The sequence below is a fragment of the Dermacentor albipictus genome, chromosome 10 (assembly GCF_038994185.2).
Source record: "Dermacentor albipictus isolate Rhodes 1998 colony chromosome 10, USDA_Dalb.pri_finalv2, whole genome shotgun sequence".
Taxonomy (NCBI): Eukaryota; Metazoa; Arthropoda; class Arachnida; order Ixodida; family Ixodidae; genus Dermacentor; species Dermacentor albipictus.
The window spans coordinates 97,503,452-97,525,759 of NC_091830.1; the positions used below are offsets into that span (position 1 = coordinate 97,503,452).

Genomic DNA, 22,308 nt, shown 5'->3' on the forward strand with positions numbered 1-22,308 from the left:
CCGTCAACAGTTTCAGCACAAGCTTCGTGCAGACCTTGTGTATTTGTACAACGCTTGGAGTAAACTGGCGACCGCCAGCGTTTGCAGGGCAGAACACACCGCATTTTCCAACTGGTTTTACCGCGCTGCCATGGATAGCCGCGCCATAATACAATCATGCGCATTACTTTCATAATGGACCCTGTATATCGTCTTGCTGTTGTTCACAACAAACTGATTCTATCGTCGCCGTACATATCGCATCACATTGTTCATCATCATAAGGTAGGCGTCCTACTGAGAAGTATACTCACTTATCTTTATCGGGTGACCATTTTTCTTCGCCTAAGAAAAGTTTTTTTCACAGAGCAGGACACGTCTGCATGTCTAGGAAATTTCTCGAATACGCTGTCTGTGCCACCAAACCTTGTGTAATCTGATTTCAAGCATGCGTGACGCAAGTAGGGTAGAACTTCGTGGAACACACGCGGGCACCAGCGCTCATTTTGGAACCTTCGTGACTGACCTTTAAAAGTCGACGCTCTCCACCCACTGATCTCATTTTCAACGATCATCGACTGTGTTCGCTGCTGTCACCGCTCTTTGAGTGTAACCCGGTTTGGAGGGCAAAAGTTCGCCCAATAAAGATTTAGTTTCGTAATTTGCAGTCTTGCTGATGCGTTCATCATAATCACTACCACGTGACATCTGTTCGAGGTGCTAGTGCGTACATGTACCGAACGCCCCCGCAAAGCCGCGATCCAAGCCCGGAGCCCGATGACAACGCCAACGTCTCCAAGGACCAGCGAGCTAGGCATGGGCAGCAAGGACTGCTACCTGAATACGGACCTCTTCTCGAGAAGACCAGAAAAATAAAGTCCAAGTCAGCAACCCCAATGGCTGCCCCCGCGTCCCCCATTCCGCTGCAACAACCTTGGGACTCACCAACCATCCACGGATCATCGCCTGAAGACCCAGAAAACAGGCTGGAGACCGATGAACAAATCGCGACTTTCAACAACTCGGACTCCGGCGACAAGGTGCGGCATGTATACTTCGCCTTAGAAGACGCCGCCAGAAGGTGGTTTAAGAACCGGGAGTGGGCCATGACAACGCGGGACCTGTTCCGTAACGGCTTCGTGCGGACCTTTACGAGCGTCATGCGCAAGGAAAAGCAAACTACACAGAAGTTCAATCACTAGGCATGAAAGACCTACGCGAGACCATCAGAGTGGTGGTATCAGAAGATCTTCAGAGGATGTTCCCAAGATCCCAGCCTCAGGTTACCTCGTTCGCTCACGTCAGGACAGGACAGGACGCTGTAACGACTCAGCTGCGCCATGCGGCGGCGCCGCCGCCAACTCGCCCACCCATTGTCCAGCGAAACTACCCAAAATAGACAGACGTCTGGCGCGCTCCTGAACACCGCCCGCTCTGTTACCACTGTGGATAAGCTGGTCATGTCTACCGCCGAAAGCCACACCCGCAGATGGGACTGCCATGGTTCGCCGTTAAGGTGCCTTGACCACAGCTTGGTGGACGACCTCACGATATCGCCGACTTCAGCACCACCACTCAGTGGAACCCTCGACCACCGTTCTGTTCACCGTCACCAGGCTGCTACCAGTCGCCGCAAAGCAGAATATACACTGGCCCATCCCGGAGCCGTTCTGCGTGCCCATATCCGGAAAACTAAAAGAAGCAAGCGATGCAATTGCGGTTGCTATTCGTCGAATGGGTGATCCTCATCCGCCGATCAATACCGAAAAGTCTTTCTTGACGATATATAAACAAGACGCCGCCATCCCGACGAAGCCGAAAAGCAAAGAATACGCCGACACAATACCTGAAGACGCCACACGTCAACGCGACGCTGCCGTGATCCGACCTTAAGACCCAACTGCAACGTTAGACAATGAACCACCGACCTCGATGTGCTCCACGATGGTTACGCCGTCACCGCCTTAGTGGAAACAGGAGCCCACTACTCCATGACGAGTAGACCCCTTGCCACCCAGTTGAATAATGTTAAGTCGGCATGGGAATGCCCTGAAATCCGGACAGCTGGGAGACACCTGATAACACCACCTAGAGTCTGCACTGCCAGAATTCCCGTAATGACCGCATCTACCATGCCACATTCGTTATCCTCGAACAGTGCTCACGAGACGTAATGATCGGGATGAACTTTTCGAACCGACACGGCCCAATCATCGACCTGAAGTCGAAGTGTATACCGCTATCCGAAGACCAAGCGATATTGCCACAGAGCTCTCGTGGTCACCTTGCCTTGAGTGTGCTTGAGTGTGCATTGTTATATAAGTCCTCATCAAAACGTGTGCAGACGTAGGAGACGTCATCGAGGGTGTCCAGAGTCTACTGCTGGACCGTGAAATTTGCGTCGCAAGAGGGATCTCTCGACTGCACGGAGGAAAAACGAGTGTTGCCGACAAATTGCAGCCAGGAGTTCAAGCATATCAACAAGGGCAAAGCGATCGCAGACACCGAGGACATGCTGGAAACCAGCAATGCATTTCTCCTCTCGTATTCTGCAGCATCTACCTCGACGACCACAGTTCTCGAGTCAGACTTCGACATAAATCGAAGTCTCCCCATCAGTAAGTAGGAACAGCCCAAAGGTCTTCGCCGACGACAGAAAGACTGTTTTTCAACGTCATCGAGAATCCGACAAACACCTGTTGCACAGCGTCGCATAATAATCGAAGAGTGTGCTCGACCACTCCGCCACAGCCCATACCAAGTTTCGACATGAGTACGTGAAGCTATTTGGCTACAAGTCGACGAAACGCTGCGCGACGATATTATCCAGCGGTCGAAAAGCCTGTGGGCATTTCCTCTAGTCTTGTTAAATAAAAAGGAGGGAGCGTACGTTTCTGCATCATTTATGGTCAATTGAACAAACTTACGAAGAAAGACGTATACCCGCTTCCACGGATTGACGACGCATTGGCTGGGCTCTGCGACGCTAAATACTTCTCGTCGATGGATCTCAAAACTGCTAAAGTCGACGAGCGGGATCGCGAAAAGACTGCCTTCACCACGCCATACGGCCTCTACGAGTTCAAGGTCATGCCACTTGGACTGTTATCTGCTCCTGCAATGTTCCAGCGTGTGATGGAGACATTGTTTTCAGGGTTAACGAAGGAGACCTACCTCGTCTACTTGGATTATGTCGTTGTTTCATCTGCAAGTATCAACATGCACTTGAGACGCCTTGAAACAGTACTAAGGACAATCAAGTCTGCGGACTCAGTTCGAAATTGGAAGTGTCACATTGCACGCGAAGAGCTGCTATTCCTGGGACACATCATTAGCGAATCTGGAGAACTCCCCGACCTACAGAAGACAGCTGCCATCGCAAAGTTCCAGCAGCCCGTCGACAAGAAGGCAGTGCGTAGATTTCGTAGCATTTCCGCTTACCGCAAGCGCTTTGTCAAACACTTTCACGCATCACTGCGCAGCTGGCGCATCTTACTAAATCTGATGTGAAGTTCAAGTGGGAAACGCCGATGGCCGACGCATTTCAAGAAGTCAAACGACGCATGCAGTCACCACCGGTACTTGCGCACTTCGACGAAGACGCCGATACGGAAATCCATACTGACGCCAGTTGCATGGGCCCCGGCGCCGTCCTAGTCCAGAGGAAAGATGGACTTGAACGGGTGATAGCTTATGCTAGCCGATCGTTGGGAAAAGCGGAAGGAAATTATTCCACAACCGAAAAGAATGCCTTGGCACCATATGGGCTACTGCAACATTTCTCGCTTACCTATATGGCAGATCATTCGAAGTCGTAAGCGATCATCACACCTTGTGTTGGTTAGCAACCTTAAAGGGACACTAAAGCGAAACAATCAATCAGTTTAGACTAATGAAGCATTGTTTGAGAGCCCTGCAGGCTGTCATCTGAAAAAAATAGTTTGATTATTAGATGAGAAAATGGAGGTCCAATTATCAGTATTTGAATTTCGCGCCAAAACCCGAACGTCGGTACGTCAGCGTGACGTCAGGGATTACAGATTATGTTTCGCATTTGGGCCGCGTTGGCTCAATAAAGGTTCCCGAAACTTGCCTTGTTTAATATTTGGCTCCTGTAGAACACAATGTAGTCCATCTGTACCACTATATATATTCAGTACGCCCTAGAAGATGCAATCAAAATCCAAAACGTCACAGCCCCCAGGTGCGGGAACCTAAGTAGGCGTCGCCACCCGTATTTCGTTCTTGCGCTTTTTCTGGCTTACTAAACGTCTTATCGTTGTAAGAGTGGTGTTTTTGGTGTTGTAGAACAGTAATTTACTGATGTAGAAGAAATCATTTTTCACTTTAGTGTGCCTTTAAAGGACCCTTCAGGAAGCATGTCACGGTGGAGCCTCGGACTGCCAGAATACACATCACTGTAATTTACCAGCCCAGACAAAAACACACTGATGCTGACTCCCTGTCTCGCGTTCCCGTGGACCCGCCAACCAAAAATGACCAAGACGCCGCCGCCGCCTTTTTAGCAACAATTAGTACAGACGAACTTGCCGATCAGCAGCGAGCGAACCTCGGCCTAAGAAGCCTTACTGATTACTCGGAAGGCAAGACCTACTTTGTCCCGAGGATATTCAGGCACGTATTGTCTTCGTTCTTTTGGCGAGATGATGATGATGATGATGGTGAGCAAGTTTTCCACAGCTCGTGCAAACTACCTCATCGTTGTGCCTGCAGCACTACGGTGAGAAGTCCTCCACTCCCTGCACGACGACCAGGAGGCTGGGCACTTCGGGTTTTTCCGTACACTTGCAAGAATGCTAGAGAAGTACTACTGGCCGCGCCTGACCGCTGACGTTGCCCATTACGTCAAGACTTGCCGTGACTGCCAACAACGCAAGACAGCGCCAACGAGGCCCGCGGGTTTACTACAGCCGACGGAGCCATCTCTCTGACAGTTTCAGCAGATCGGGATGGATTTGTGGGAACCCTTTCCGATGTAAACACCTGGAAACAAGTGGACCGTCGTGACGATGGACTACCTTACCTGCTTCGCTGAAAGCAAAGCTATACCCAAACGTATGCAGCAGAAGTGGCAAAATTGTTCATCGAGAATATCCTGCTACGACGCAAACCCCAGAAGTCCTCATCACCGACAGAGGAAAGGCGTTTAGAGCAGAGCTCACCCAAGCTATTCTGCAATACAGCCATACAAGCCACAGGACGACTACTGCCGGCCGCCTGCAGACGAATGGTCTTACGGAGACTCTCACCGAGATGCCAGTAACCTACGTCGTGAGCACAAGGCGTGGGATGACGTTCTGTCGTACGTAAGCCTCGCTTACAACACGGCCGTGCAAGAAACAAAACAGATCACGCCGTTCAAGCTGGTTTAAGCTGGTTTACGAAAGGAGCCCGACGACGACTCTCGACGGCATGCTGCCGCACGTCACCGACGAAGAAAATGGCGACATCGCCCCCTATCTACAGTGCGCGTAAGAAGGCGGTCCGCTCGCCCGCCTACGGATCAAGAACCAGCAGCATACCGACAGCTTACCCTACAACCTTCGAAAACGTGACGTGGAATACCAGCCAGGCGACCGTGTTTGGGTTGGGACCCCGATACGCCGACGAGGACTGAGTGAGAAACTATTGCGAGGCTACTTCGGTCCCTACAGTATCATCCGACGTATTGGTGCACTGGAATATCAGGTGGAGGCAAAGGACAATTCGCAATCATGGCGGCGCCGCGCATGATATGAAGTGGTCCACTTGGTGCGTCTTAAGCCATTTTACGCACGCTGACGAACTTCGCTATTTTGTAGTTTCTTTACTACGGGTGTTTTTTTTATCGCTTTCGTTTTTTACAGCACCGGGACGATGCTTTTTAATAGGGGGGTCTTGGCATGTGTACTTGTTCATTGATATCGGGTGACCACGTTTCACCGCCTAACAAATGTTATCGCACAGTGCAGGACGAGCCTGCATTCATCAGAAATTTCTTACATCTTATCCATGGTTTTATCCGCTGTCTGTGTCACCTAACCTTGTGTGCTCTGATTCCATGCATGTGCGTCGCGAACGGTTTAGAACTTCCTGGAACACATGCGGGCAGCAGCGCTTATTCTGTAACCTTGTATAACGGACTTATAAAACCCGACGCTCTTGACCCGCTGATCAGATTTTCGATCACCGACTGTGTTAACCATTGACGCCGTTCTTTGGGTGCTGCCTGTTTTTGAGGGCACAAGTTCGCCCAATAAAGATTTGGTTTCTCCATTTACAGTTTTGCTACTGTGTTCGTCACAATCACTACCGCGCGACAGTATTGTGTGAAACAAAAACATTTTCTAGTATTCTACCTCGCACAGGAATTACATTTGAAGTTGGAAGGTGATTCATTCAGGTGATACAATCGTGTTGACCAATACTAAGAGTAAAAGGAGAGCTAGTCTCCTTACTCCTACAACCACCTTCCCGCTTCAAGAGCGTTAATGATAGTTTACAATGCACTAGGCAGCATTCTATACTAATATTGAATGCTCTTTTTTTCATTGTTATTATTACTCACTGCATGTTCCTTGCTGTCGTTTGCATTTTTTACCCACTGCCCTTTGTAATCGATTTGGCCTTTAGGGTGACAGAAAAAAAATATATTTCCTGATGTGGCAGGTGATGGCACCTATATTGATTTTTACTCAAAGAAAACAAAACTCTATAGTTTTGTGTGATCACGCGCCCCCATCATAAATCATAACAGCCCATGGCCAGAATGCTCTATTTGTGCGGAAACGCGGTAGTTTCGCAAATGGCAATCGATGTTTTCCTTACGCAATCTGCGCTTCGCTCTACTGTGCGTTCAGCTTCTATGAGGAACCCGTCACTTCGTTGCCATTTATTCCGCAAGCAATGTCCTTGCTACGTTTTTCTTACAGTTTTATTGACGATGATTATGTTGTTAGTGTGGGATGCCTGTACACTTAGCTAATTTTGAATTTATACACCCGGCGACAAAAGTTTACGGATCACGTGATCTCCGGTAACGTTCAGTTCTCGAGCAGCCTGTAACAGTAGCCAGTAAAGCTGTATATGCCAATATTGTTAGCATATTCTAGTCAAGGGCTCAAATACTGATACCAAACTGCGTCCTGAGGTTGCGAAGATATTAACTCTTTTTAATGATATTGTGTCCTGCAATAGTTTGTCGCCGGGTGTACTCTCATTTTGCTATATTTTAGCCGCACTTCGTTTCTCGCCCTGACTTACAATGTGTTCCTCTTCATGTATATGTGTGACCTATTTGTGCAGCTTGTTGTCTAAAAGGGACAGTAATTATTCCACATACCATGTACCTTTTGAAATTGATGCGAAGCTTTTGTAATGTGACTAACCAAATGCTAGAAATTCGCCTATTTCATTCTTGAGCATGTATGCGGTTAAAAGAAAGCAGGTGTGCTCTCATGTGCCCTCACGTAGCCGTGCTGCGTAAAGTGATACACGTGGCTATCATATGAGAGAGCTCGTTGTCGTTGATATAGAAATGTACGTGCGATCCCGGTCACAGCGGCCGCATTTCGAATGGGCAGAAGTGTGACCACACCCCTGTATTTAGATTTAGGTGCACGTTAAAGAAACCCACGTGGTCCAAATTTCCGGAGTCCCCAAGTACAGCGTGCCTCATAATCAGATCGTGGCTTTCGCGCGTAAGACTCGATAATTTAGTGTTTAATTGTATACATGCCATTGCGGCCGAAAGTGAGGCATGTGTGACCCAGCACGCGCAGTTTTAAGATAAAGCATTGATGGGAAAAAAAACCCGAGCGAACAAGCACAGTGAACGAGTAAAGGGCGAACGTGGAGTTCAGCGGGGCATGAAAGTCGCGAGGAGGAAGGAGGAGGAGGATGGTGCAGCGACACCACGAGGCGGAAATCGGAGGAGGAAGATATGCCCAAAGCCTGAGAGGAAAAGCCTAGTGCGGCTACAAGGACTAAGAGATGGAGCCAGATTAGCGCGCACCGACGGAGAGGTCTCTCTGCGGCGGCGACTGTGAATCGTGCCCACGCGTCACCCATGCGCGTGTTCTCGCGATCTCCAGATTAGCGATGCAGTCGCGCCACACTTCGCTCCGTTTGCAGCCTATCGCACGGTAGAGATTATCTTCGCCCTCCAATATGTTGCGTTAAGAAAACACGTATACAGCTGCACTATAATTTAGCATTAGGGAGTAGCGTAATCGTCAGTGAATTCACCGACGGTTACGATACTCAGTAAGTGTTGCAAACCATGCAGAACATTAAAAAAATATTTTTACGGATTCAACGCCCATTGGAACCAACGTAAAGCAAATCTTTAGGGACATGCCTAATCAATTTCTATACAAGTAATGTTGACGTGTAACTTTGACTATGCAATATTTGTGTTCATTCATTGTAAGCTTATGCGAACAGCAGATCTCGTGCAATTTTGTACTGTTCACAGGCTCCGCAGAACCAGACAGGTTCAGATACACAGCCTGAGATGTCTACTGTATGCAACGGTGTAACGATGGCAAAATGAAGTGATGATGTTTGTACGGCAAACACCTACCTAAACTTAAGAATTACATAACCCTTGCTTCACAGCGGCACATCCTGCTGCGCTTCGCTTTAGCTTTTTCATCTTCCGCTGTGTACGTTCGCTCCCTTACGCCGCCGCCGACCCTCACTGCATGAACGGGCACTAAAAGCTGCGCTCTAAAAAAATTCACCGGCGATTATGGCGCTCCTTAATGCAAAATTAGAGCGCAGTTCTACACGTCCTTTCATTTCGCGGTACATTGGCTGGTGTGGACAATGTCTCGTGCGGCACGTTGAAAACGGAGCGAAGTGCAGCGCGAATGCATCGCTGATCTTGAGATCGCGAGAGCCAGCTCGTGGGTGACGCGTGGGCGCGATTCACAGCAACCGCCACCGACAGGCCGGCGCAGGCAACACATGCTACTCTGGCGCCGTCTGGTAGCATTGTCGACACACTACGCTTTACTTCTCACCCTTTCCACACCCTCTTCCTCCACTTTCCGCCTGATGTCCCACTGGACCCTCCTCCTCCGCTTTCCTGCTCCCGTCTTTCATCTCTTGCTGCGCTCCACTCGCTTTTTCGTCTTTCGCTGTGCTCGTTCGCTCCGTTACGCCGCCACCGACGCCGCAGGAAGCGGCGCCCAAAAGTGTTCCTCCAAAGAAAGAAAAAAAAGGTAAGAACATCGGCCTCCTTTTCTGGTGGATCCAGGCTCGATCCTTCCATCGTTTCTACAAGTGCTGTTACCTATCTTGGTTCGACGGCTGGTTTCCAACACAATTCTCTCAGCACAGCAACTCGATAAACCGCGGCAAAGCTAGTGACCCTAGTTATGACCTATTTGGACAGACAGCATCATTAGCAAGCAGCCACTTTCAGGAAACTCCGGATAACCTCGCAGAGAAAGCTTCGATTTAAAACAAGTATCAAATGAATATAAGTAACGGGAATACACAACAAGGAACTTATGCACAAATCTTGCGCAGTTGGTCCTGGTGCCGATAAATCGTACAAGTACTACTATGACAATGGAAGCTACGTTAAAGAATTGAAAGGTGAGTCTCCACTATCGTTCTATGTTTGATATCGGAGGTTGCGAATAATTTGCGCATTTCACAGTTTCAGCACATCTTCACAAGTTACATTTTTGAGGGCTGCTCGAACAACCAGAAAACGCAAAAGATATGAGTGGCTCTGCTATCCCAAATACCAGAGAGCAATGGAGCTGGGGAAAGGTTAATTAAGTGGTGCCAAACCCCACACAAGACACAAGAGCGCCGGCAACGCGTCCCCATGACGTCCGCCAAAAGGTTGTTTCAGATTGCGCGACTTGCACTCAGCGAATTCCCTCGCTTAGCGACCGCCGTGACGTCGTGGGCTCTCCGCGACTAAATTCCAACAATTTGGTCGCGCAGTCGCCGAGTCGCAGCAATCGGCACGATGTGGGAGGGGGAATGTGTGACGAAACGAAGTGCCGTCAAAATAGGAGCTTTCCTGTTTTACCGCGCCTTGGTAGCTCTGCGGAGCAATGTCGCGCGCCAGTTGTAGCTATGTTTCAATAGGGCGTACCTACCAGCGTTTGTGGCTTAGGAGCTTCATAAACATTTTTATTTTCTTCCCCTTACGCAATTCGTTTAAAACGAGAAACTTCACGCTATCGCGGCCGGGAAAAGGATGCTGCTTCAACATAATGCACGTCTTCACTTTATCGCCACTGTCGTCAACCTCTTCATCGCTAGAAATTGCGCTAGCTGCTTGTACATGCACCTTCAATAGTAACTTGTTCTTCTGCAAAAACAAATACTCATCCAGGAAAAAAAAATGTGGCTTCCGTAGTAACAATGAAATTAGAGTGTACTAAACGGAACGCTCATACTTGCGGTGTTGTGCAGTGCCTCACTCACCGTATCTGCAAGACGTCGTTAAAATTCAATGCTTTTAAACGTTAAAAAATTGTGTACCTATTCTGTTATTCAGTAATAGGAAAAATCCAATATTTCACTACTTTCCATGTTGTTTTCATTTAACGATGCAGACATGGATACTTCGTGAGCAGCAGGTAACCTTGCGCATCGCTGCGACGGAAATCGCGCTGGTGCAAACACACGTGAAAGCTGTCAGCGAAAATCACTCTGCGACGTGCGCGGAAGAACAAATTTTTTTTCCCCAATCGCGCCATGTGAAACAGCCGAAAGGCGTCGAATACCGCGTTCGCGATTCGCGTGGTTAACGCAGTAGTTGGCACGCGGTTGGCTCCGCTCTATATACAGCGGCAGGCGAGGAGGACATTCAGGCATCCTAGGAGCCCCAGGAGAGGAACGCCCCTTCGGTCTCGGCTGACCCCCTTGCCTCGCGCGCAACAGGAGAGGGCACGGATCGGCGCCGCGGATACCGCTCGCGTGCGCCCCACTCCTCGCCCCCCCCCCTTACAACGACAGAAAGCTGAGCTAGTTGGTAAGGATTCATTATGCAAAAAAGACACGGATAGTCGGCGTTCGTGTTGTCCACTTCTCTACTCTTGTGTCCTGTTTGCACGCCTCACTTCTTTTTAGAGCGCAGCTCTTTGGCGTCCGTTCCTGGGTTTCGCGTCGTCGTCGTCGTCGGCGTTGTCGTCGGCCTCGTAACCAGCTCGCCGACGAATCTGCTGCTCCGCCGCCGCGCATGCGCGCTGTCGGCTCTCCGGGTGAGGGAGGATGATGGAAGGGAGGAGGAGAGACTGTGGAGGAGGGCTGGCTACACAAATGGCTCTTTGGCGTCCGTTCCTGGGTTTCGCGTCGTCGTCGGCGTTGTCGTCGGCCTCGTAACCAGCTCGCCGACGAATCTGCTCCGCCGCCGCGCATGCGCGCTGTCGGCTCTCCGGGCGAGGGAGGATGATGGAAGGGAGGAGGAGAGACTGTGGAGGAGGGCTGGCTACACAAATGGCTCTTTGGCGTCCGTTCCTGGGTTTCGCGTCGTCGTCGGCGTTATCGTCGGCCTCGTAACCAGCTCCGCCCCCCTTTCATCCCCCCAGCGCTAGCAGCGACCGACTGATACCGCTTTCGTGAGTCCGCTACCGCACTCACGAAAGACGTCGTGCACTTCCTGCAACTCGCATTAACCGTCCATCGATCCACACCGATGTTAGTATTGGGGGACTTTAATGTTGACATAAAGACAAACAGCAATTTCCTAACACTTATGCGGGAGAACATCCCGTTCCTCTCGCTCGTAACGCGTCCCACGGCTGTGACAACCTCGCGAGGCACTTGTATAGATCTCGTCTTTGAGAATCAAGCATTGGTGTACCAAGTCGAACATATATCAGTCTATTTCTCCGACCACAAAGCTTCCTTCATGACTGTCAAGAACTGTTAGTGGAGTCTTTGTTAAAGGAATACGTGTGAAAAATAAAAAAAAAATTCTGTGATAGCGCATACATGTGTTGCTCGATTTCTTTGCCTCAATCTATCGAAAAGGTGAAACAGCTTATTTGCTGCGCTCAAATTTCGCATTAGGAAGTAACGTAATCGTCGGTAATTTTTTGCATAATGAATCCTCCCCCCCCCTTCCACTAGGCCTCACCCACCCTCCCTGCGTCGCTATGCTGCGGGATGCTATATTTACACTCAGATTTCCCTCTCTCTCAGTTCCCCCTCCACCAACACGGCGAAGGTGCAAACGCAAGGCGAAATCCATGGAGATTCTAAAGCTTCCACTGTAAAATTAAACGCCGGCTTCCATCGTATGGTTGTCGCGCTTTGCTCACACGGCGTCATTTCGATAGACCGACACTTAGATGGACGGAAGTTATGAGCGTCACTTTGGAACGGACCAGTGGGTTGCGTTACCAAGCTCTTGCTATTATACTGCCTATTGTCCTACCTAGGTTAAACAATGAAAAAAGAAAACAGAACACTGTGAACTACCACGTCCAAATTTTCTGATACCGTGTTGCGAACTGTGCTTTTGTACGTCTCCGTCTTTTCTCGTTTCCCTACTTTTCTTCCACCAATGCTCTAATCGCCTCTTACTAATGCCTATTGCGGACATGTTTGGACATGTTTGGCACCACTGCTCCCGCTGAGCCCAAGGGCTTCAGGCGGGCCAGTGGTGCCTAAATCGACCACTGGCTAGACATCTTCATATTCTAACAAAACATGCTCCGTCGTTTCCCTAGCTTTACCGCAGCAAGCACATGCTTCTTCTTCTTTCTTATATCTCGCTTTATAGGTGCGTGTTCTGAGGCATCCCGATCTCGCTTCGAAATGTAATGAGCTTCCCTTTGAGTTATCATAAATGGTTTGTTTCCTGATTTCGTTTTTTCCTCTTAAGTAGTTACTCATGGCAGGTTTTTCTATTGCCACCAGCCATGAGATTATTTCAGGCTCTCTGACTTTCCGCTTGACCTTCTTTGTCACTGCGTTGTACACCCTACAGGCCGCATACTTGCTGGTATGCTTCCTAGTTCTTTTCCTCCACTGTGAATCAATGTTTTTCCTGTACAGATACGCGAACACTCTCCCAGCCCATTTACTTTCTTCCATATTCGTCAGCCGTTCTTCATACTCAATTTTACTGCGAGCTTCCCTCACTTCAAAACTAGTCCAGCCCATATCACCCTGCACAGCTTCATTTGTAGTCTTCCCGTGAGCGCCCAATGCGAGGCGACCTACTGACCTGTGGTTCCCGTCGAGTCCTGATTGTACCCCTGATTTAAAGCGAACAACGGCATTTCCAAAAGTAAGTCCTGTAACCATTACACCTTTCCACATACCTCGGAGGACCTCGTACCTGTAGTATCCCCATAGCACTCTGTGCTTCATTATTGCTGCATTTCTCTTCTGCTTTATTGTTATGTTTTTTTTCTGCGTTTCGGTATATCTATTGCCTTCAATTATCTATATACCAAGGTATTTATATTCTGTCACCCGAGGTATTTCTTGGCCCTATATCTCCAGTGTCTGTTCACTGTTTTCATTGAATTCCATAACACATGATTTTCTAACACTAAATTTCAAACCTAAGTTGTTGCCTTCCTGTCCACAGATATTACCCAGACGTTGCAAATCACTTTGCTTGTTAGCTAGCAACACAATGTCGTCCGCATAAAAGAAACGTGGGAGTTGCTGCTCTACTACAGTACTCGCCTGTTTGTATGAGATTAAACCCGATATTAGTTCTTTCTAGCGCCCTCTCATCCCCACCATGAATTTCATAAAGAGCACTGGGGATAAAGGGCACCCCTGCCTTCCATATACCAAGGTATTTATGTTCTGTCACCCGAGGTATTTCTTGGCCCTGTATCTCCAGTGTCTGTTCACTGTTTTCATTGAATTCCATAACACATGATTTTCTAACACTAAATTTCAAACCTAAGTTGTTGCCTTCCTGTCCACAGATATTACCCAGACGTTGCAAATCACTTTGCTTGTTAGCTAGCAACACAATGTCGTCCGCATAAAGGAAACCTGGGAGTTGCTGCTCTACTACTGTACCCTCCTGTTTGTATGAGTATAAACCCGATATTACTTCTTTCTAGCGTCCTCTCATCCTCACCATGAATTTCACAAAGAGCAGCGGGGATAAAGGGCACCCCTACCTCTGTCCCTTGTTGATATGAACTTTCTCCTCGATCCTCATCCCTTCCCATTCAACGCAAACGGTATTTTCTTGGTCAATATCACTCAAAAGCTGTAGACAATCGTTACCTGAGCCTTCCCCTTCCTGAATATCTCACAAAATGTTGCGGTCTACGTTGTCGCAGGCTCCTGTTATCTCTAAAAAGTCCACATACAACGGTCTACTTTCTGCTTTTGATATTTCAATACAGTGAGTAAGAACAAACAAGTTATCATCCAAACGCCTACCTATTCTGCAGCCATTCTGAAGCTCTCCCAAAATGCCACAATTTTTCGCCCATGCATGCTTGAAGCTTTAATTTGTTTGCCTGCATTACTAGCGTGTATATCACCGATGTAATTGTCAACGGTCTATACGAGTGAATTGTGTCTTTCTCCCCCTTGCCTTTACAAATTAAATTCATTCTACTTTGTCGCCAACTGTCTGGTATTCGTCTATATTTTAACGTTTTTTTTTTCCATTGCTTTCACCAGAGCTTCCTTACATTCGTAGTTCCTAGCTATTAGGTCCTAGTTCATGTATCAGCCTAGCGGGAACCTCGTCTAGCCATGTGCCTGTGCGCTTAGGAATTTTCTCTTCCGCTTTCTTTCAGTTTAAATTTGTCAGCACCAGCTCCTTTTCCACTGGGGTCTTTTTCCAAGCTCTTTTTTTCTTCAAGTACAACCTCGCCATTGCCTTGGAAAGATTCGGTTGTTACTTTTCGGATGTAATTTATTGCCGCTTCTCCATCCAGTCTGTTTTCATCTTCTTCTAGGATATGTTGTTGTATTGCTGTTGACTTCCTGCCTAATAACTTTATGTGGTTCCAAAATGTTCTATGTGCGGCCTTCATATTCTCACCTTTTTCTGATAACCAACGTTCACTTTAAAATTTTATCTTTGCTTGCACCAGTATTTGAACCATAGACTTTTTCTGCTGGTATAGTTCCCATTTACTGGCTATTTCATCCTTCGACAACTGCGCCTTTTTTTGCCTGCCTGTGCCCTCGGGATGCTTTCCGTCGTTCAGCGATTGCTTTTCGGATCTACCTATTCCATCAGGTTTTGGTTTCTTCCTTTCCAACGAGCATATTGTTTCTCTTTCCGTGTTTCTGTCGTTATTACACTTAGAAGCTCACTATATTCCCCATCTATACCTGGCCATTTGCCAAGTTATTCCCCAACTCTAGTGACTATATTTGCTATTTATGCAGCGTTCAAATCTGGACTGGCCATTTTGCTCGCTTTGCTCCCTTTCCCAACTACATATCCCATTTTCTAAGTGATGCGTTTATGGTGACCCCCTATGCTGCTAAACCCTTCCTCATCGATGACCATTTCTGTCAACTTATCATGAATTTCTTCTGTCATCAGAGAGTAATCAATGGTCGATTGCCGGTATCCCACTTCCCACGTGATGTGTCCTTCACATTTACGCCCTATATTCACGATAACGGGGTTATGTTGCCCACAATGGTCTAGCATTCCCTTCCCGTTATTGTCGGTGTAGCCATCTAAATCCTGTATGTGGGCATTCATGTCACCTAATCGAACAATTTCAGCACCATTCAAAAACCATTATATCAGCGCTTATGTACTCCACTAACTCTATTCTTCTCTGTGCAATTTCTCCCGGTCCACAAATTCATTTATTTATTTATCTATTTATTTATTTACCTATTTATTTATTTCCTCAAAGGTCTCTGTTAGGACATTACATGAGGGAGTGGGGAGTTAGTGAAAAAGATAGATACTACAAATTACAAAGGGATATTTCCGATGAGTCGCTTGAATGCAAGTGGGTCGATGATAGTGGCAACTTCAGCGGGGAGGCCATTCCAGTCTCGTGTTGTGCGCAGAAAAAAATGATTGCTGAAAACTAACGGTATGGGCTTGTGGGGGATATACTGTGCCAGACTGTAGGATATACAGTCTGACAGACTGTAGCACTAGGGTTGGCCTCTTTGGATCCTGCGTTCGCCCTCTTGCACATGCGTTTTAGTTTTTGTGGGGCATAGCATGGTTCGCCTTGGTTAATCTTGATTGTAAGTAGAGATTAGTGTGGTTGTCTAGCTATGTTGTGGCGTTTGGCCAGTCGATCGGCGCACTGTTCGTCTGTTTCCTGGGCGATTCGTTTCCTGTTCTTCTCGTTCCGATATAGATTCCAGGCCTCCTCCTGCTTAGCAGAATTGTTGCCTCAACTGTGTTTGCGGCGCAGGCGCGCTCTCCTTTTCAATCCTCCGATATGTTGGCGGGCGACGCAGCTGGCGAAGCGAGCGGAGACGAGCACAACGACGAGGAACGCGGTGTGGTAACACGGTGTGACGTCATGTGCCTCCTTGGAGCCCGGCCATGGCGAAATCGCAAGTTCGCGGCCAGTAAAGATTTCGCTTTAAAAAATTACCGACGATTACGTTACTTCCTAATGCGAAATTTGAGCGCAGCAAATAAGCTGTTTCACCTTTTCGATAGATTGAGGCAAAGAAATCGAGCAACACATGTATGCGCTATCACAGATTTTTTTTTTTTAATTTTTCACACGTATTCCTTTAACAAAGACTCCACTAACAGTTCTTGACAGTCATGAAGGAAGCTTTGTGGTCGGAGAAATAGACTGATATATGTTCGACTTGGTACACCAATGCTTGATTCTCAAAGACGAGATCTATACAAGTGCCTCGCGAGGTTGTCACAGCCGTGGGACGCGTTACGAGCGAGAGGAACGGGATGTTCTCCCGCATAAGTGTTAGGAAATAGCTGTTTGTCTTTATGTCAACATTAAAGTCCCCCACTACTAACATCGGTGTGGATCGATGGACGGTTAATGCGAGTTGCAGGAAGTGCACGACGTCTTTCGTGAGTGCGGTAGGGGACTCACGAAAGCGGTATCAGTCGGTCACTGCTAGCGCTGGGGGGATGAAAGGGGGGCGGAGCTGGTTACGAGGCCGACGACAACGCCGACGACGACGCGAAACCCAGGAACGGACGCCAAAGAGCCATTTGTGTAGCCAGCCCTCCTCCACAGTCTCTCCTTCTCCCTTCCATCATCCTCCCTCGCCCGGAGAGCCGACAGCGCGCATGCGCGGCGGCGGAGCAGATTCGTCGGCGAGCTAGTTACGAGGCCGACGACAACGCCGACGACGACGCCGACGACGACGCGAAACCCAGGAACGGACGCCAAAGAGCCATTTGTGTAGCCAGCCCTCCTCCACAGTCTCTCCTCCTCCCTTCCATCATCCTCCCTCACCCGGAGAGCCGACAGCGCGCATGCGCGGCGGCGGAGCAGCAGATTCGTCGGCGAGCTGGTTACGAGGCCGACGACAACAACGCCGACGACGACGACGACGCGAAACCCAGGAACGGACGCCAAAGAGCTGCGCTCTAAAACACAGTGGACTCATTGTCATGCTCCACACATTCTACTCGATGGCGACGCCAGGGCAGCGCTCTTCCTCCTGCTGCTGACATGGGCGTTGTGCACACGCAAACTATAGGCGTCTATGCTGAGTTTCTACGTGCATGCAGTGATCTCACCCGAACGCGCAATGAAATTCTAGCTCACAGGGCGCTCACCAACTTTGAAGGCTTCTCGCTTCATTAGGTGCAACATAGTGCGACACGTGGAATGCCACTGGCGGTGTTCCTCAACACACCACCGTTGTGAGGCGCTTTGTAGCTTCAGGGTTTAGGGTGCCTTGATGTCCTCCTCGCTTGCCGCTCCGTTCAGGGCGGCGACAAGTGCGTCGTCTGCTACGGCGTCCGCCATGTTCTTGCCCGCTTCGAGCGGCGCGTTGTTGGCGCGCGTGTGGATGAGCGGTTTGACGGAAGCAATGCGCTTTTTTGATTACTTCGATTACGAATTTCTCTACTATTAAGAAATATTTTTGCACCAAAAAAATATGTGCGCATTCCCTAAGGACCCTCTTTTATGCCAGCTCAACTTCCTGTTTTAATTTAGTGTCGTTTTAATGCTGTCGTGTGAATGTACCCTCGTAAAACGCTTTGCAACCACTGATCAGCGGCCTGGCGGGTTTTGTTTGCGAACTGTAAATACAGAAATTAGGTTGCGAAGCAATCACTTTGTTTCGCAGTGGGAAATGATGCGTTTAACACAAGCGTTCATAGAGGAATGCAAGAATTGCTACGCTGCCAGCATTTCTGTTCTTCGTGAAGAGTTACGCCGTGAACCTGTGTTGCTTGTGAGCATGTTGGTATGCAGCCCTGGAAATTCCTATTGCATAAGAACATGCCGGTGGTAAAGAAAAGAGGTCAATAAGTGACGAGTAGATACGTGATTTCGGTCACGACGTTTGTATCGCCATGCAGGTTTTTATTATGTTAGCTGTCAGGAGGTGTCAATTGCCACAGGCCTTTCGTAGATCTCAGACAAACGACCAGAAACTACAAAGAAGCCTTGAATTAACCTGAACAAAATAAATTAGAATGTCAGCTTGCAACTCAGCTCGATCAGTTAGAAAAAAAGTGGAAAACTTGTACAGACACAAGGTGAAAAATCAGCATGCACAGCAAAGTAAAAATAAACACATGAACGAAAACAATATTAAAAGAGTAACACAATAAAACGGAAGTTTTTGAATTCTCGCGATATGCATTAAAATTTAATTTCAGTGTTCACTGTAGGCTCACTCCTGCACACGTCTTGCTTGCATGTCCGTCAAGTCCTGTTGCCGCGGCTTGACACAGGCGCACACGCAGCCTCAGTCTCGCGTAGTTTGACATGAGGAGCAGCTTTTCCACTGTTTCTTTGTGTTCCTGACAGGCACCCGTTACGCTCCACCGCAACAACTTTGTCAAGTATGCGGTTACAGCCTTCAAATGAGATTTCATGGTGAAAACGCTTTCCGTCCAGGTGGTGATACCATTAAAATGTTTCTCGCAAGATTTGAGAACTAGCATGACTGCATCGATTGGGTAATGAAGGTTGCTGCCTTCAGAGACGTATTCCTTGACGGACGTCAAGTACTCATGCTCACTGCTGCTTGAGCCTAAGGGCTCATTCACACCGGCAACTTGAGGAGGTCGCGCGACCATTTGCGACTCGCAATCAAAAAGCGACCGAAGGCGACTGATGTTCACACCGGAAAGCCCGGCTGAGCGCGACCCGCAAGTCGCAATCCCGGAGATTATCGTTCTCAGCGAGAACTCTCGGAATCTACGCGGAATTTGAACGCGACGCCGGAGGAGGCCGGATGTAGACACACGAAAGATCACTTCCGGTGCGCCGCTGATTGGTTTATCAGTTTTGCGACCACGGTCGCGCGACTGAAAAATCGCGCAGAGAGCGACTGGCCCAAAATCGTCGCTTTTCAAGAAAGGCGACCGTTTGCGACCATTCGCGACTGGTCGCTTTGCGACCAACTTGGTCGCGCGACCACTGTCAGTCGCCGGTGTGAATGTGCCCTAACAATGCAGGCTTGCACTGCTCCCAGTGGCCAATAGATTTGAGGGTCCCTTTTATAAGAAACCCACCGCTATGAAACAAAATCTCGCACTCAGCTGATGTTAGCTCTTCGATAAACGGAATCTCCGCGTCGTCGATAGCTTCAATCTCGGCTTCCGCTTCTTCTTGCATACCTACCGACAGCAGGTTGATCAGGTACAGTGCGTTATCGACATCGTAGCTAGTCGTTGACGGTGTGTGGAAGAATTGGCTGACACAAACACCTTGAGTGATTACTGCACAATGGCACGCATCAGCCGGGCATATTGTGCCGACGACACCCAGCGAACTCGCCGCAGCAACGTCCTACCACCTGCACCGTGCAGCGCGCGCGGCGGGCATGAACATGGCGGCGTTGTCTAGAACGAACCGGTTCTGGCGGCACCCGCGCCGTCAAAGAATGTCTCCACCCTGAACGGACCGGCGGGCGAGGAGGACATCGAGGCACCCTATCTGGGTTCAGCGGGAGTAAACATGTCCGTAATAGGGATTAGTAAGAGGCGATTGGAGGATTGGTGGACGAAAAGTAGGGAAACTACAAGAAACGGAGACGTACAAAAGCACAGTTAGGAATAGGGGATCAGAAAATTTGGTGTGGGAGTTAGCAGTGTTTATTTTTTTATTTTTTATCGTTTAAGTTAGGTAGGACATTAGGCAGTATAATAGCAAGAGGTTGGTGGCGAAAGCCACCGCCCCGTTCCACAGGGGACGCTCATAACCTCCATCCATACATCCATCCGGATAAGCCTTCGGCTCCGCCGAATTTCTTTTGCGTGCTGCTTCACGCTAAAATGCTCCACCCACGTATTGTTAGAACACCGTTCGAGGCAGGAAAGCGCAACGCTAAAGCTTGCTGTTGCTGTCAATGCTTTGGCCTTGGGACGAAACTTCTACACAGCTTTCTTGCGATATCAATTATATGGACACTCCAGGCACATTTCTGCCGTCGGCGTTGTCATCGCCATCGCAGTGATGTTCCGTATAAAGTCCAAGCGCGATAATATTGTTGCTGTCCGCCGTATCCTGCGTGTGGAAGTGAATGCGTGCGAGCGTGAACCAGAGAACGCGGCTGAGTCTCTTGTTTGAGAACGAGCATGGAAGGGGGGGGGGCGGAAGGCGGCGAGGGAGAGGGGTTAACTTCTTCTCTGGCGGCTGCTGGTTACGGCGCGGCCATGCGGTCGCGGTATCTTGCACTGTAAAAAATTTCCGTAATTTTACGGGGGATTTCTGTCATTATACGGAGAACTGCAGATAAAAATACGGAAAGTATGTCATATTTCAAAAATACAGCAAAATCTGCCGTTAATATACGGAAAGTGCTCTCCGTATTCAGCTTTACGGACATTTTCACTGTAATCATATAACGGCTATACACTGTTTTGGACGAAACAGAGAGAATTCCGTATTTTTGTTATGTGAACATCCGTATATTGTGAGAAAATTTAAGCTGTCTGAATGAGCGCTCGTACTAATAAAGTTTCAGCTAACCATACTTTATTGAACACGCAAACTGTACGCATTATGAAGTTGCGTACAAAATGTGAGAGCTAGCCTTCTACCAAAAGCTGCAATAACAGATCGTATAAATATATATAAGCATCTTCTATTCCGGTCGCAGTTTGCCGCGCATATGGGCTTTGTACCGCTGATCATATGCGCAAATATATGCGTGTTCTCGCAATGTTCTCAAATTAAGCGCTTTGTAGTTAATAACGCAGCATATATGTTTAAGTGAATGAAGAGCCGGGGACATACGTGCATACGTAAACAAGCTTGCGGCACTCAGGTGCTGGTGCACTGGGAATGACATTGGTGCTCTATATGCCAAAAATTGTGCGCACTCTAAATCAGTACCGAAACGCAGGGAGTGGTATAATGACCGTAACTGCGTTTACATTTGGCAATAAATGGTCTCGAAGGGGACTGGCGACCTATAGATCCAAGTACAACGGTCGGAGGAAATTTTCGAATGCGGCAAGCAATTAACCCAAGTGTCAAAGGGCACTGCTGAACTGTAATGTAGTTGGTTGAACTCATTCCCATGATATTTACAAAATATCTCGTCTCTGACAATAACTGCCCATTCATTGAGACAAATCGATTACGCATAATCTTCACTGTTCATGTGTTAATTCTTGCGGTAAGATGTAATCGCAAACATTTGGCGCTGCATCTTGAAACAAGACCGGTAAGCGCGCTCGTTCTTGCACGGTAGAATAAAGAACGCGAACATGCACCGACATGTGTGTAAACTACTGGAAGGTGACTGAAGATGAAGGACCTATTACCGTGCTAGTACTTTGTATACTGTCAAAAAGAAGAAAAAAAATATTTCGGAAAGAAAGAATGCCCAGTGTCGAGATGTAACGATTCAAGCTTTATTTCTTTTTGACCTAGAATGCAATACTATTAGTTCCACGGGCTTTATGCATGGGCAATGTTATGAGACAACTCATTATTTACCCGTTCATTACATGCACCAACCAGCCCAAATTATCACTGTACTAGAGCTTATGGACGCATCGCAGTGCACTGCTTTGCACTTCATTATAGCACAGGGGTTTGCTATCGCCAGTAGCGAATGCTTTGGTTGACCTCCCTGCCTTTCTGCCTTTTGAATTCTCTCTCCCTTTGTATAAAACGCACTAACTTGTGGGAGAGAAAGCGTTCTCCTCTTTTAGAATTCAATTAATTGTCAAGCAATTATATTCCAGTTCCA

General features: G+C 48.2%; 1 protein-coding gene across 1 annotated transcript in view; it reads left to right on the forward strand.

Moving 5' to 3' along the window:
* Positions 1–22,308, forward strand: part of LOC135897303 (uncharacterized) — a 104,878-nt gene that overhangs the window by 68,131 nt on the left and 14,439 nt on the right. The window contains exon 9 of the mRNA XM_070526598.1: positions 9,517–9,585. Coding sequence (XP_070382699.1) covers positions 9,517–9,585 — 69 coding nt within the window. The remainder of the gene's footprint in view (positions 1–9,516; positions 9,586–22,308) is intronic.